This window comes from Psammomys obesus, unplaced genomic scaffold (assembly GCF_907164565.1).
Source record: "Psammomys obesus unplaced genomic scaffold, mPsaObe1.curated_primary_1811, whole genome shotgun sequence".
Lineage (NCBI taxonomy): Eukaryota > Metazoa > Chordata > Mammalia > Rodentia > Muridae > Psammomys > Psammomys obesus.
The window spans coordinates 1,721,058-1,733,941 of NW_026585698.1; the positions used below are offsets into that span (position 1 = coordinate 1,721,058).

General features: G+C 52.2%; 1 protein-coding gene across 3 annotated transcripts; it reads right to left on the reverse strand.

Annotated features, from left to right (window-relative positions):
- Positions 1-1,581: 1,581 nt before the first annotated feature.
- Positions 1,582-4,369, reverse strand: Fam241b (family with sequence similarity 241 member B). Of its 3 annotated transcripts, XM_055598832.1 has the most exons (4): positions 4,284-4,369; positions 3,606-3,701; positions 3,200-3,327; positions 1,582-2,513 (listed from the first exon to the last, which is right to left on the reverse strand). In XM_055598832.1, the coding sequence occupies exons 3-4, from the start codon at positions 3,290-3,292 to the stop codon at positions 2,244-2,246; spliced, it is 363 nt and encodes a 120-aa protein (XP_055454807.1). In that variant the 5' UTR covers positions 3,293-3,327; positions 3,606-3,701; positions 4,284-4,369; the 3' UTR covers positions 1,582-2,243. The 3 variants fall into 3 exon arrangements, with proteins under 3 accessions (XP_055454807.1, XP_055454808.1, XP_055454809.1); XM_055598833.1 differs by lacking the exon at positions 3,606-3,701; XM_055598834.1 differs by lacking the exon at positions 3,606-3,701 and having other exon boundaries at positions 3,200-3,491.
- Between the last annotated feature and the right edge of the window lie 8,515 nt (positions 4,370-12,884).

The following is a 12,884-nucleotide window of genomic DNA, read 5'->3' on the forward strand; positions in this document are numbered from 1 at the left end:
TCCTGATCCTGCATCCCGCTTATGAAAGAGGAAATGACAAGAGGCTTATAACTCTCTCTGACACATTACTCAGACCAGGGTGAAGCCGCAGTAAATGTGGATTAGGATAAAATTGTGGGCGCTTGCCATAGGAATCTCCCTGGAAGGGGGCCATGCTCATGCCCAGAATTTCCACCAGGTGGCGCTATGACACAACTTTCAAAACATGGATCTACAGGCCAATGAGCCCAGAGCCCAAGGACAAAGAACCAGGACACCTCCAGCCCAATACCCTCTGCCTTATGTCCTCAACTGCAGTCTGCTGCTACTGCCAGCTCCTCAGGCCCCCACCTGGAAGTGAGAGTCTGGGGCCCTCCTATGGACCCAAGCCTTGTCTTGAACGAGCCTCTGGATTCTCTTCATAGGGTGTGGACTCTTAGAAAAGAAACTGAACTTTAGAAAGGGAAACTACATTCCTACAAAGGCCTTTCAACTGTATAGCTCTGATGTGTCACAGGAGGACCTAATTCATATCCCTTAAGGCATTCCATGTATGGAACAAGTGGACCCAGAGCCCCAAGGGACAAGGTGGCTCTGGGGAGAGAAATGCAGGGCAGGGAGTCGGCTGTGGATGGGGACGTGAGGAGGCAGGCCTGCCAAGGCCTGTCCCTGTGAACAGCTGAGCTTCCAAGCAGCTGCACTCCTCTTCCACCACGAAGGCCCCTGGCCTCTCCCCTCGGGTCCAGAAATGAAGGCTCCGGAAACCTGTGGTAAAGGAGTTCCACCCTGACGAGAGGCTCCCAGCCGCAGGGGAACAGTGGACGCAGGGACTGAGGGAGAAGAGAAGCATCTCTGTGCTGTTCTCCACCATAGGGGCACACACAGCCACCCTAGGGACCTGAGAGGGTGAGGTTCCTGGTACCAAGGCGGGCCTGGTCTCCAGGCTGCACTCTTCCGGAACCAACACCCTGAGCCCATCAGACCTGAACCTATTGCTTCTCGCAGGCAGTCTCTGTGAAGGCTCAAGAATTCAAGAGCCACTGGGCAGTGGTGGCACACACCTTTACTTCCAGTGGAAACAGGTGGATCTCGGAGTTCAAGGACAGCCTGGTCTACAGAGCTAGTTTCAGGACAGCCAGGGCTACACAGAGAAACACTGTCTCAACCCCCACCACCACCACCACCACCAAAGAAAGAGTTCAAGTTGCCAAACCCGAGGCCTCCTTTCAGGAAAAGAGGGCTACCTCACCATGACACCTACTAAGAACAGCTCACTATGGCCAGGGCTTTTGAGAGCTGCTGGTGGGAGGTAGCCAGGCAGCCCTTGAGCCCCCCCCCCCAGCAGGAAGGATCCCAAATATATACTCCATCTTCTAATCCGTCCCAGTCATTCTGGCCAAAGGACCCCTCCCCCAAAGCTGACCTTGGCATTTGGAGTGTCAGGTTTTAGCGCTTCCCTCAGCACTAGGCCAGGGGTCTAGGTCTGCACCTCATCCCCCAGCCCCCATCCTACTGAGAAAATCCAGGAAACCACTACAGTCAAACACCCCTGCCACCTCCTCCCCAAAACCAACCATCCCCACCAGCTTTTTCGGTCTTCCAGTGTGAGTCATTCACCAGCTTCTTAAAAGGGACTCGGATTTATTTATTGAAAATATCACAATAGCTGGCCATGCTATCACGCACCTTTGGTCCCAGTGCTAGGGAAGCAGAGGCAGGCGGATCTCTGTGAGTTCAAGGCTAGCCTGTTCTCCATAGTGAGTTCCGGGCCAGCCAAGGCTATACAGTGAGACCCTGTCTCAGAAAAAGAAAAGAGAGAGAGAGAGAAAGAAAAAAGAAAAAAAGGACAGAAAAGAAAATGTCACAATAAACAGAATGTAATACCCAATTGAAGAAAAAGAAAGGACACCATTAAAACAAAGGAATGTTATAAAACGCTGGGTAACTGCCAGCTGCTCCGAGCCCCAGGCTTGCTCCTGGTGAGGACTTGTGTTCTGGGAGGATACAACATAAGCCTTTCTTACCCTGGCTTGTGCTTTGTAGTGGAGGCCCTGTGCCCCTAAAACCATTCCAAGAAAACCACAGTACTCTCTATTTCTCAGCAACGCTGGCCCAGAGAGTCCCTCTGCCTCCTGCTTAACACAGCGGAGAAATCCACACTCACGGTCTCCTGCACGGTCAGGCTCCCTCCCCCATGCTTGGTCTCACCCGAAAGCCTAGCCAGTCCTACTGAGCACTCCCACCGTCATGGTTCCCCCCAGAGGTCACCGCTGGCTCAGGTGGGACACCAGGTAAACCAGGCCCACCAGCAGGAGCCCCCGGACCCCGAGCATCATGAGCAGGAAAAGCAGGAGGACGGAGGTCACGGGCTCCACCACGTGGTTCCCAAGATGCCACTGGGGGAAGCCCATGTTCACCAACTGCCGGTTCAGGTCACTGAAGGGCGACTGCGCGGCACCCAGTCCGGCACCTGCCTGCTGCTGCCGGGGTCCAGGACCCCCGGGAGGTGCACCGTGACCTCTGCTGAAAAAGCCCTGGAAGTGAAGACAGACAAATGAGTCCAGAGGGAAGCTTCCCTGGGATTGAGGCACCAGCCAGGAGACTCCAGGCTGGGCCCTGCCCTCCCCTGTGACCATCCTGGAATATGCGGAGAGGGCAGGGGTGATGCAGAGTGATGCGCGCGCAGTGGGGGCCCTGAGGTCAGCATCCTCTCCATAAAGCATTCTGAAGCCAGATGCTCAGCTTCTCTCAGCTTAGCTCCACCCCAAGTTCTTGTGATGCTGGCTTCACAAGAACTGCCAATCCCACCAAAAAGAGAGCGAGCTCTTGGTGTGAGGCCTTAAGGCTCCCCCTCCCCCAGAGGCAGGCGCCAGACAGTAAGTCCTTCCTTACTCTGCTAGACCCTCTGTGGAGAGAGCAGCAGACTATAGAACATTGGTTCTCAGCCAGTGGGTCGCGCCCATTTGGGAGTCAAATGACCCTTTCACTGGGGTCACGTGGGCCTATCAGAAATCACAGATATTTACATTACGATTCGCAACAGTAGCGAAATCAGGGTAATGAAGTAGCAATGGGGTCACTGCACCACGAGGACCGTCCCATCAGGGCGGCTGAGAACCACCACCACGGAAGCTAACGCGGCCAGTTTGAGGGGCTTCTGGCGGTTGGGGCCAGCTGCTACCCCTCTCTTCAGGACCGACGCCTGGGGATGCCTGCCTACCTGCCGAGCACCGCTACTTCTCTGCGGGGCGGTAGTCCTCACTCGGGGGTCGTCATCCTGAACGATCTCCCCATTGGCCAGGATCCTCACCATCCTCCCAGGCGCTGTGACTTCCTTCCGGGCTGTACCTGCAGTGAGCGGATGCCCGCGTGTTGCCTCAGAGGCCTTGCGTCACCAGTAGCCCTCCTGGTCTCCTCCTCTCCCCTGCCCTCCAAGGGCCTGGTGCGGATAATTGGGAGGGGATGTTTGTCAGCGGTGGTCATGCGGTGACCCACGCTCAGCAGGTGCTTATCTGGAAATAATGCAAGGGAGGAAGGAGGAGAGAAGGAAGAAGGAAGGGAGGAAAGAAAAGAGGGAAGGAGAGAAGGGAGGGAGAGCCCCAAAGGCCTGGCCAGCTGGTGCACACCTGTAATCCACCACCAGGACTCCAGCAGGTGGAGCTGGAGGGTCAGGGGTTAAAGGGCAGTCCGATGTTTCTGGCCAACCTCTGTTTTGTGAATCCCTGCCTCGACAAAAGAAACAAGGGGAAGGGCGGTATTTTGTGTGCTAACTAAAGAAACGAAAAGAAAAACTGAAGGGGTTAGGGTGCGGTTCCCAAGCACTGCCAAAAGAGCGAGCGTCAGGAGCTATCCAAGTCCCGGGTGGCAGAACCTGGGGCCACCAAGCTGGGAAGGGCGGACCTCCGCAGCTGGGGGCACGCCCCACCCACCCCTGCCCCCTGCCTATAGGGAGCATCAGTGCTAAAGGGCAGGGCCCAGTGCTCCTCCCTTTCTGAGTGGAGGCTGCAGGTGCGACGCTGGGCAAACCCAGCTCTGCAGCCCCCAAGTGTGACAGTGGTCCTGGCAAAGCCGCCCGAGGAACGCCTCGGTGCTCCGGCCGCTCTGCGCGCCGGGGCACCGAGGCAAGGTGGGCCCGGGGAGGAGCGCGGCGTGGACCGGCAGGGTCACGGTTCCGCGCTGCGGCCCCTGCTTTGTCATCCCGCAGGCTGGGCCACCCGCGCCGCCGCAGCATCTCGGCCGGGCGTGGCTCCAGTCCCCGCGGCGGTGGGGAGGGACGAGGACCCGGACCCGGCGCCAACACCCACCTGCGCGCACGGTTCGCTGGCCTCCGCGTCCACGGGCGGCCGCTTCCTCCCACCTGACCTCACAGGAAGCGCGCGCCGCAGGGGCGAGGCCGGGCACGGGGCCCCCTCTGCCGGCTGCAGAGGGAACTGCAGCTGCGGGGTGCGGGGGAGGGGAGAGGGGGAGGAGAGAAGGGGAGGGAAGGAAAAGAGAAGGGAAAAGGGGAAGAGGAAAGGAGGGAAAGTAGCAGCTAGACAGCAAGAGGAAGGAGGGAGGAGGAGGGAGAAGGAGGAAAACGTATAGGGAAGAGATGAAGGGGTTGAGGATTGGGATGGGGAAAAGTCGGGGATGCTGGAGAGGAGGTGTAGGCACAAGCTAAGCCCACAGGTAAACTCTGCTCAAATCTGCCCAGGCGACCCTGCAGCGCCCCTAGAGAAGGACCCAGCCTCGCCCTTCGAGACCTCCAAGCTCCTTAAGGATCACAAGATAGTCTCAACCAATTTGTAGCAGCCTTTCCTGGGGGAAAGGAGGGGGGGTGTTTGAGACAGGGTAATCAAATTAACTGTTGGCCTCATAGTGAGTCCGGGTGTAGGGAGGAGGAGAAAGGAAGGGTGGAAAGGCAGAGAAAGGGAAGAGAGAGTGGAGGGAAGGAAAGAGACAGGACAAGTGTGTCTCCTTCCCCGAAGCCTGAGGACCTTAAGCCCACACGGAGGAAGGAGGGAACTCGCTCTCTCACAGCCCTCTGACTCTGCTGTGGTGAGAATGGAGAGAGCCTGGCACTGAGAGAGCAGGCACCGTGCCTGCAATCCCAGCACTCGGGGAAGCAGAGGCCTTGAACTCGCAGAGATCTGCTACCTCTGACTCCTGAGTGCTAGGATTAAAGGTGTGTGCTACCACGCATATTTTTTAGTTAGAGTATTTTATCACAGAAACGAAACGAGAACAGATAGCCAGCAGCAGCAAATCTGACATCTGGAAGGAAGAAAGGGTTGTACTAGTATCTGCAAATGAATAACGGAAGCATCGAAGCTAAAACATGGGCAAAAGAATTCATCAGGCATATTATAAAACAAATCTAAATGACCAGTAAAGCCTAAAAGTGTGCTCAATGGAACAAGTTGGAACATTGTGAGTCATCAGGTGGGCTGAGAGTAGAGCGTGTACCACATCCTGGCAATCCTGGGCAGCAAGGAGTGGTCCTATAAGCTTCTGGTGGGCGTGCGAGCCCAGTACGCACCACTCTGGAGAACCAATAGGAACTGTTCCTTTCTGCATCCCTGTGATAATATAACTGAAGGAGGCAAAATCAGAGAGGAGCACTTATTTTGGCTCACAGCAGAGAAGGCATGGCGGCTGGGACTCCATCCTTTGTGACCAGAGCCTCTCTTCTTATAAGGCTCCAACCAGGAAACAAAGACAGGAAGTGGGACTGAGGTAAAACCCTCAAGTCCCAAGCCCAAGTTACCTCAAACTAGGTCCCATCTCTTAAAGGATCCACAACCTCTCAAAACAGCATCACCAGCTGGGGACCGAGGGTTAAACCGAGAGCCTATGGGAGGCATTTCACATTCAAACCATGACAGTGAGTATCTGTGTTCTTTATGATGTAGGACCCAGGCGTGAATGCTCATATGTGCCACGTCGTATACACAAGTGTGTTTTCCGTAAAGGAAACTGGAAAGCAATTTAAATGCCCATCAAAGTAAAATATGTGAGAAGATTGTCTGAGTGATTAGATGTAATACTGTGCAGTCATAAAGACTGGAGAGATGGCGATAGTTAAAAGTATGTGCTTGGCAAGGACACCACAGTGACAGAGTGTGCGGGAGAGGGGAGCTGGTCACCTCATAAGCAGACAGAAAGCAGAGAGGCAAAGAGGTGACTGCAAAACCAGTACAGCCATCAAAGGAACAAAGAATGCATGCAGGGACCAACTTTCTCCACATGGCGCTCACTCCCAAGATAGCCCAGCTGGGCCCAAGTATTCACAGCATGAGCCTGTGGGACATACTATAGTCAAAATTCAACAGATATGTTAAAACATCTTTTAAAAAGGTTTTAAATTATTATTTCATAAGGGTGTGTGTATGTGTGTGTGTGTGTGTGTGTGTGTGTGTGTGTGTGTGTGTGTGCAGTTGCCTATATAGGCCAGCAGAGGGCACCAGATTCCCTAGAGCTGGGGCTACAGGCATTTAGGAATTGCTGGATGAGGGTGCTCAGAGATAAATTCTAGTTCTGTATAAGAGCAGCAAGTGCTCTGAACTGCTGGGCAGCTCTACACGCCCAGCAAAAGCTTTTGTGGTTTTGTTTTGTTGTTTTAAACCAAAGAAATTATTACAGCAAATGCAGTGATGAGCTCTAGGCCAAGAAGGCAGGACCACACTAACAAGAAGCCTGCCTGGCAGGCGGGGCCTCGAGGTCTGGCAGGCTGCTATTTCTTGACTGCTTAGTAGCTCGTGGACATCCCTTTTGTAATGGCCTGTTAATCCCTCATAGGAAAGGAGGAAGATGCAGGAGCAGGGGAGGAGCCAGTTTAGCAGGAAGTGCTTCCGGTCAGGACAGCTTCAGGGGCCAGGGAGCTTAGATTTGCACTCTCCAGCTCTCCCACCTTCTTGCTGTTTGACCTTGTGTGGTTTCCTTACTCTCTGTGTGTCTGGGTAGCTCCTCTTTAAAACCGGCACAATGACCTTGTGTGAGGATTGGTATAACATGCTGTAGTCAGGGCAGGAGCTATGTTAAGTAAGTTCAGATTCGTGCATTTCTTCCACACAAAAGTCTCTTAAGTGCTGTGCTATGCCAGCCTTCCAGGAGCCTTCACAAGGCAGTAAACTTGACTCCGGGACACAAGCAACTCTCAGAGCTAGGGCTACACCCTATGGTCGGGGCAGCCCCCTTTCTTAATACTTTACCACCCAAGTCCAGGTTACATCAAGGCTTGGATGAAGCTCACCCTCCAGCCTCCCTAGAGTTCCAGAACTCATTGTAACAGAGGCCAGGAAGCTGCACAGGTCCCCTTCAGCTGCTTGCTTGTGTAGCTAGGCCTGGAGCTGACTGGCCCCAGGAACTAAGGTGGTCCCCTTCCCTGTTCCAGGGCTCAAAAGAATGGACAGAAATGTGAACTGAAGTTCTTGGGGCGGGGGGGAGGTCATGTCTATATTAAAGACTCTACAAGTTTGATTGAGTCATTAGAATTTTGTGATTGTAGAGAGTTGGAATGTTACTGATCCAGATCCAGATCATCTTGGGCAATCTTTAGTCCCCCTTAATAGTCACTCGTTGCTCACCTCTGTGTCTGACCGAACATCCTTGTGGATACCAGGGAAAACTTTCGGGAGTGTATTAACAAGCAGTAGCTCCCACCCACCTAAAAGCTGAGAAGGTCATGCGACAGCATTGGCACTTATCTCAGAGATCACCTCACTTTACGGTAACCTCCTGGTTTCCACAACGGATTTGAAAAATTCCTTGATCTATAACTCTGTTTGTTTTGTTTGTTTGTTTGTTTGTTTTCCAGAGCTGAGGACCGAACCCAGGGCCTTGCGCTTGCTAGGCAAGCGCTCTACCACTGAGCTAAATCCCCAACTCCTGTAACTCTGTTTTTTTTTGTTGTTCTATAACTGTAAAAACTTGGAACATGTTCTCTGGGGCAACCTGAATCCATGTTCTCAGGCTATGGTCACTCATAAGTGGCTCAGAAGCTGAAGTACCGTATTCTCTTAGAGTGAGAGCCCCGGTTTGCGTCCCTCCATCCGCTGAAATCGCTGAAATCGGGTTGTGAGGAAAGAAGGGCCAGGAGGTGGCAGAGCCAGCCTTTCATCCTGTCCTCCCTCAGAGGCAAACAGAAGGGTGGGGGTGGGGTGAGCGAGAAAGGAGCTGATGGCAGAGAATGAGGCTTGTCCAGCCAATGCCTTTTTGTGGGGTCTTAATTAAGCTCGGAGGCTCCATTGTTCCTTTCAGGATGAAACATATGTTCAGGGCCTGGCTGAGGTTTGGGACCGGAATTTTAATGGTGCTTGGCCCTATGGCCTACCAGGGGAGGGGGGAGTGGGAAGGAATACACTGTCTTAAGCTATACAAGGCTAAAAAACGTTCCCAGTCCTGTGTCTCACCTTCTGCCGAGCAGGTGATAAACTTGGTGTGGGTACATCCCTGTGCCCAAAGCTGGCAGTGTGACTGTCAGTGGGCTCTGCCGCCCCCACCATGTGCCATGCAGGTGAGGGTGAGAACATAGTTCCCAAGATAGCCACCACTATGGGCAGAAGCCGTCTGGATGGCTGGATGGCTGTTTGAAGGGATTTGGAGAAACCGCACAGGGAGTTGGGCACATGACCCTGGACGTGTGAAGAATGCTGGTACTGTGTCTCCTGGGGGAAGCACTCCTTCCACTTCAGAAACAACTTCTGAGCCAGCAGAGAATAAAAGGGCACAAATGGGTACTGAGTCACCAGGGAAGATGCTCATTCTGCCATTCCCATTTCCACCTTTTAACTTTTGGCTGAGGGAGACAGGGTACCATATGCCGGACTCTGATTGACAGCATGATTACTCTGGAGGACCCTACCCCGGCCTTCTAGGCTGTTGCCAGCCACCTACTTGGTGCACTATCTGTGTCTTTAAAAGTCCACTCCATTGTTCAACCAAGCCAGATACTTCAGGCTTGAAGCAGAGACCAGTGGGCTCGGAGAGTGGGCCCACGGTCCTACCTCTTTGCCGTGAAGAGTTCCTTGGTCATGCTGTATGGTTTCCCATGACTGAAAAAGGCATTCTGCCAGTCCACTGATGGTACTTTAGGAGAAGTATTACATGCACAAAAGGCAAATCCATAGCCAGAGTAAGAATCAACTCCAGTAAGGTCATGGTATTGCCCCTCCCTTGAAGGAGTGGTCCAGTGTAGTCAAGCTGCCACCAGGCCACCGGCTGGTCAACCCAGTGGATGGTCCGACTCAGTGTTGACCTCTGTTCAGCAGCAGCTGCAGCTGGGTCAGTCTTGGTGAGTGGAAGTCATGTTGCCGAGTGGGTACCCGCCATCTTTTCACTGAATACATTTTTCATAGGCCCACTGAGCAGAGGTCAAAGGGGAAGACCATCCATGTGGCAGGCCATCCTACCCGCTGGTTACAAAGGTTTCCCATTGCTGGTGTTACCTCTTCCCATCCCCATCCCCAAAACTAGGTTTTTGTTGTTGTTTTGCAAGGTTTCTTTTATATATTTGTCAAGTTAAAGGTTTTTATGTTTAAGTTCCTGCATGATCATCTGCTATGAGTTCACAGAGCCTCTTGAGAGATAAGACCAGAAGTCAAGAAAGAACAAACCAATCCAAAGAGAGAGGACCCAGCCACTGTGTTCTGACAGAGTTGGGATGGAGCACGTCATCCTGGGGTCACATCTGTCTTTACACGAGACACAAATGTCCATGTCCCTTGCCCACAGGGAGGATTCTAGCCACATCCTTTGCCATTGTTTTTCCAATCCCTGACCCTTGAGAAAACAAAAACAAGCAAACAAACAAAAAACCCACTATGCTACAGCCCATGAGTCAGTATGCAGTCACCCACCTGGGCGTTCTTTTTTTTCCAAGCAGAATGTATGAGCAGGTGAGCTTCCTCAAGTTCTGCCCACTGCGATTATTCACCTTCACCAAGATCTTTCAAAACGTCCCTGGGGCTAGGGGCATGCAGGGCTGTTATAACGCCACAAGTGTCCACTTCCCAACTGTGTTTGCACAACATACAGAACGATCTTTAAGACAGACGTCATCTTCTCTTTCTGTCAGCTGGTCACCGTGAGGCCACGGTGCTTGCTGGTGGACTGGTGGCATTTTAGCAGGAACAGGGATATTTGAACTGTTTCTTCATGTAACTTTCTTGTGCCTTCAGGATCTGCTCAGGCCCAATTAGGTTCATACCACTTACATTTGCTCATGGATCACTGAAGTGTATGCCCCACACACTGGCTTAAGGGGTCAGATAATGTCTAATTTGTGGTGGGCCATTCAGGTCCAACGATGTTCAAGTTTGCTTTCTAGTTCTGTAATTAAAAAAAAAAATACATTCTGGCCAAAGGCAACTTGGCTATACTTCCATGCCACAGCCCATCACTGAGAAAAGCCAGGATGGGAACTCAAGACAAGAACCTAGAGGCAGGGACTGATGCAGAGGCCGTGAGGCTTGCTTCGTCATGGAATAATTATCCTGCTGGGTTGCCCAACCCTGAACTGGCTACTCAGGAATGGTACCACCCAAAGATGATGCACCCTTCCACATCAATCATTAATAATAATAATAATAATAATAATAATAAAAGCCCACAGCCTTCCCTACCATTCAATCTGATCAAAGCATTTTCTCAGTTAAGTTTTCTCTTCCCAGATGCCCTTAGTTTGTGTCAACTTGACAAAAAAACTAACTAGCATACATGGTAACTTGATGGATAATGGGCAAGTGTTGTTTCCACTAAGGGCCAGCAGCAGGCCAAGCGTTCTCTCCCAAAGGAGATTGTCATCAGCAGAGACTCCAAAGTCCATGGGTCTCTGATGATTCACCTACAGCTGCCTGCTAAAGGCTCCAAACAGCATCCCTCCCTGCCACTAAGAACCAGAGTTCTCTCGTGGTTACTACTCTTAGAAGCCAAGAAGGAGGTCAGAGTGTACAGCATTCTGGACCTCACACCAAACCAAGAGCTTTCCAAGCCATTGAAAATGCGGTCTGGAATAACAGCCCCCGCAGTCCACAGGCCAGCGAAGCACTGCACTTCTTTCTTGGTAATCAGGGTGTCGGGGATGGGGGCACAGGGGCTTCTTGGTGGTGGAAGGGAATAGGTGCATTTCAGAAGGGCTATCTCATCGTGTCCTGTACCACTGTACTCTTAAAATAGCAAAGAAGGTATCTTAGTTGGATCTTATTCCTCGTCCTCTGACATGCCAGTACTTTACCAAGTCGAAAGTGGTGGCTACCTCCTACTCATGGTCCAGTTGCATAACGCCATCAATGGGATGGACAGGGGTGATCAATATCTTGTGGAAGAGATGGCGATCAAGAGCCCTGGGAACTAAGCTATGGCTCTGAGCTGGAGCGTTAATACAGCCATGAGGTGAGCCTGTAAAGGTGTATTGCTGGAGTTGCCAAGTGACAGCAAATTGCCTCCAATCGTTATTACCAACACACGTGCGGGAAGAGCCATTTGCCAGATGAACAGCTGCACAGCAGGTATCAGGAGTGAGTTAACCTCAAGCAGAGACATCTCATCTGGCGCAGCAGGTGCAACTGGAGCCACCACTTGGCTGTGCCTGCAATAACCAACTGTCCACCTTCTACGCAGGCCAAAGCCCTGTTAAAGGAGAGGTCCCTGACGGTACGCTCATCTCTGCAGTCTCGCCAAGGGATGGGTGTTCTCAGTTCACCATTTCCCGGGTGGAGGTAGCTGAAGTGGCTTAGTGTAGCCTATGCCTCCCCACCCCAAGAACTTTCACTCCATAGGACAGGGAACTGGCAGGGGGGTGTTGCCAACTCTTCAGTACATCTATCCCAATTATATATTCTGAACTGGGAAAATAACCACAGGACAGATCTGGGGACCCACAGTCAGACCCTGGCTAATACGCTATTCATCACCAGACCTCATTAGTCTCTGCTTTAACTGAAGGGCCACAATGCTGTTTGGGATTGTGCAGAATCAACATTAGTGAAAAGCAGCCAGTATCCAGTAGGGCCCCAAAGGTATGAGTATTGTGCCAGGATTTTCCCCCAACGTACAAGGCTGAGGTCCCCTTGGGGAAGGATGGGAGAAAGATCAGCAGTAAAACTGGTCGGTAATGTACCAAACTGGTCCTTCCTCAGCAGGGCCTAGCCTTCTTCTCATTCAAGGAGCTCTGGGTCTGGAAACCAAGCCAAGTCCTGGAATTGCTTGAGGGGCCACGATGCTCTGTTGCCGAGCGTCAAAGTAGCGTCTGTTCATTAGCACTGGAGTGCTTCTGCCCGCACAGAGGGAGCGAGAATTTAGTAGACTTCCTATGCCCTTCTGGGGACACCGTGGTTAATTAGCCAGCATCCTCTGAGTCAGGCCATTTCTGGCCATTGCTTTGCTTTCTGCTCCCCTGAGCAGCTGGGGGCTGCCACCTGGTCCCTGCCACTCTGGAATTTAGTTGTATCCTTTACGTTTCCCAAATGAATGACAGTGGCTCCCACGGTAAGGTCGAGCACACGGAAGAGTGATGACTGCTCTTCGGGGAGTGAGTGCTTCCCTAGGAAGTCTGTCTTACAGCAGCCCCGTGGGACACAGGCACCACTACTTCCGAGCCCTACAGAACAGCGGGAGAGCCGTGGGAGGAGGATGGAGATTCAGAGGGCTAAGAAAGGCCATCACACAGCAGCTGTGGCCACTGTACAAGATGTGTACACACACACATGCATACACGCATGTACATGTGCACGCACACACGTACACATACATGCGCACACGCACATTCAGACATATGCACAAATGGGGACGTGGTGTAGGAGGGGTGGTAGAGGGCAGTGAGTATAAACACATTACATTCTATACCTGTATGAAGTTGTCAAAAAGAGGATGAAACGGCCGCAGTGCTATTCCCCACCAAAAAGTGTGCATCAACATGTTATAGCGCA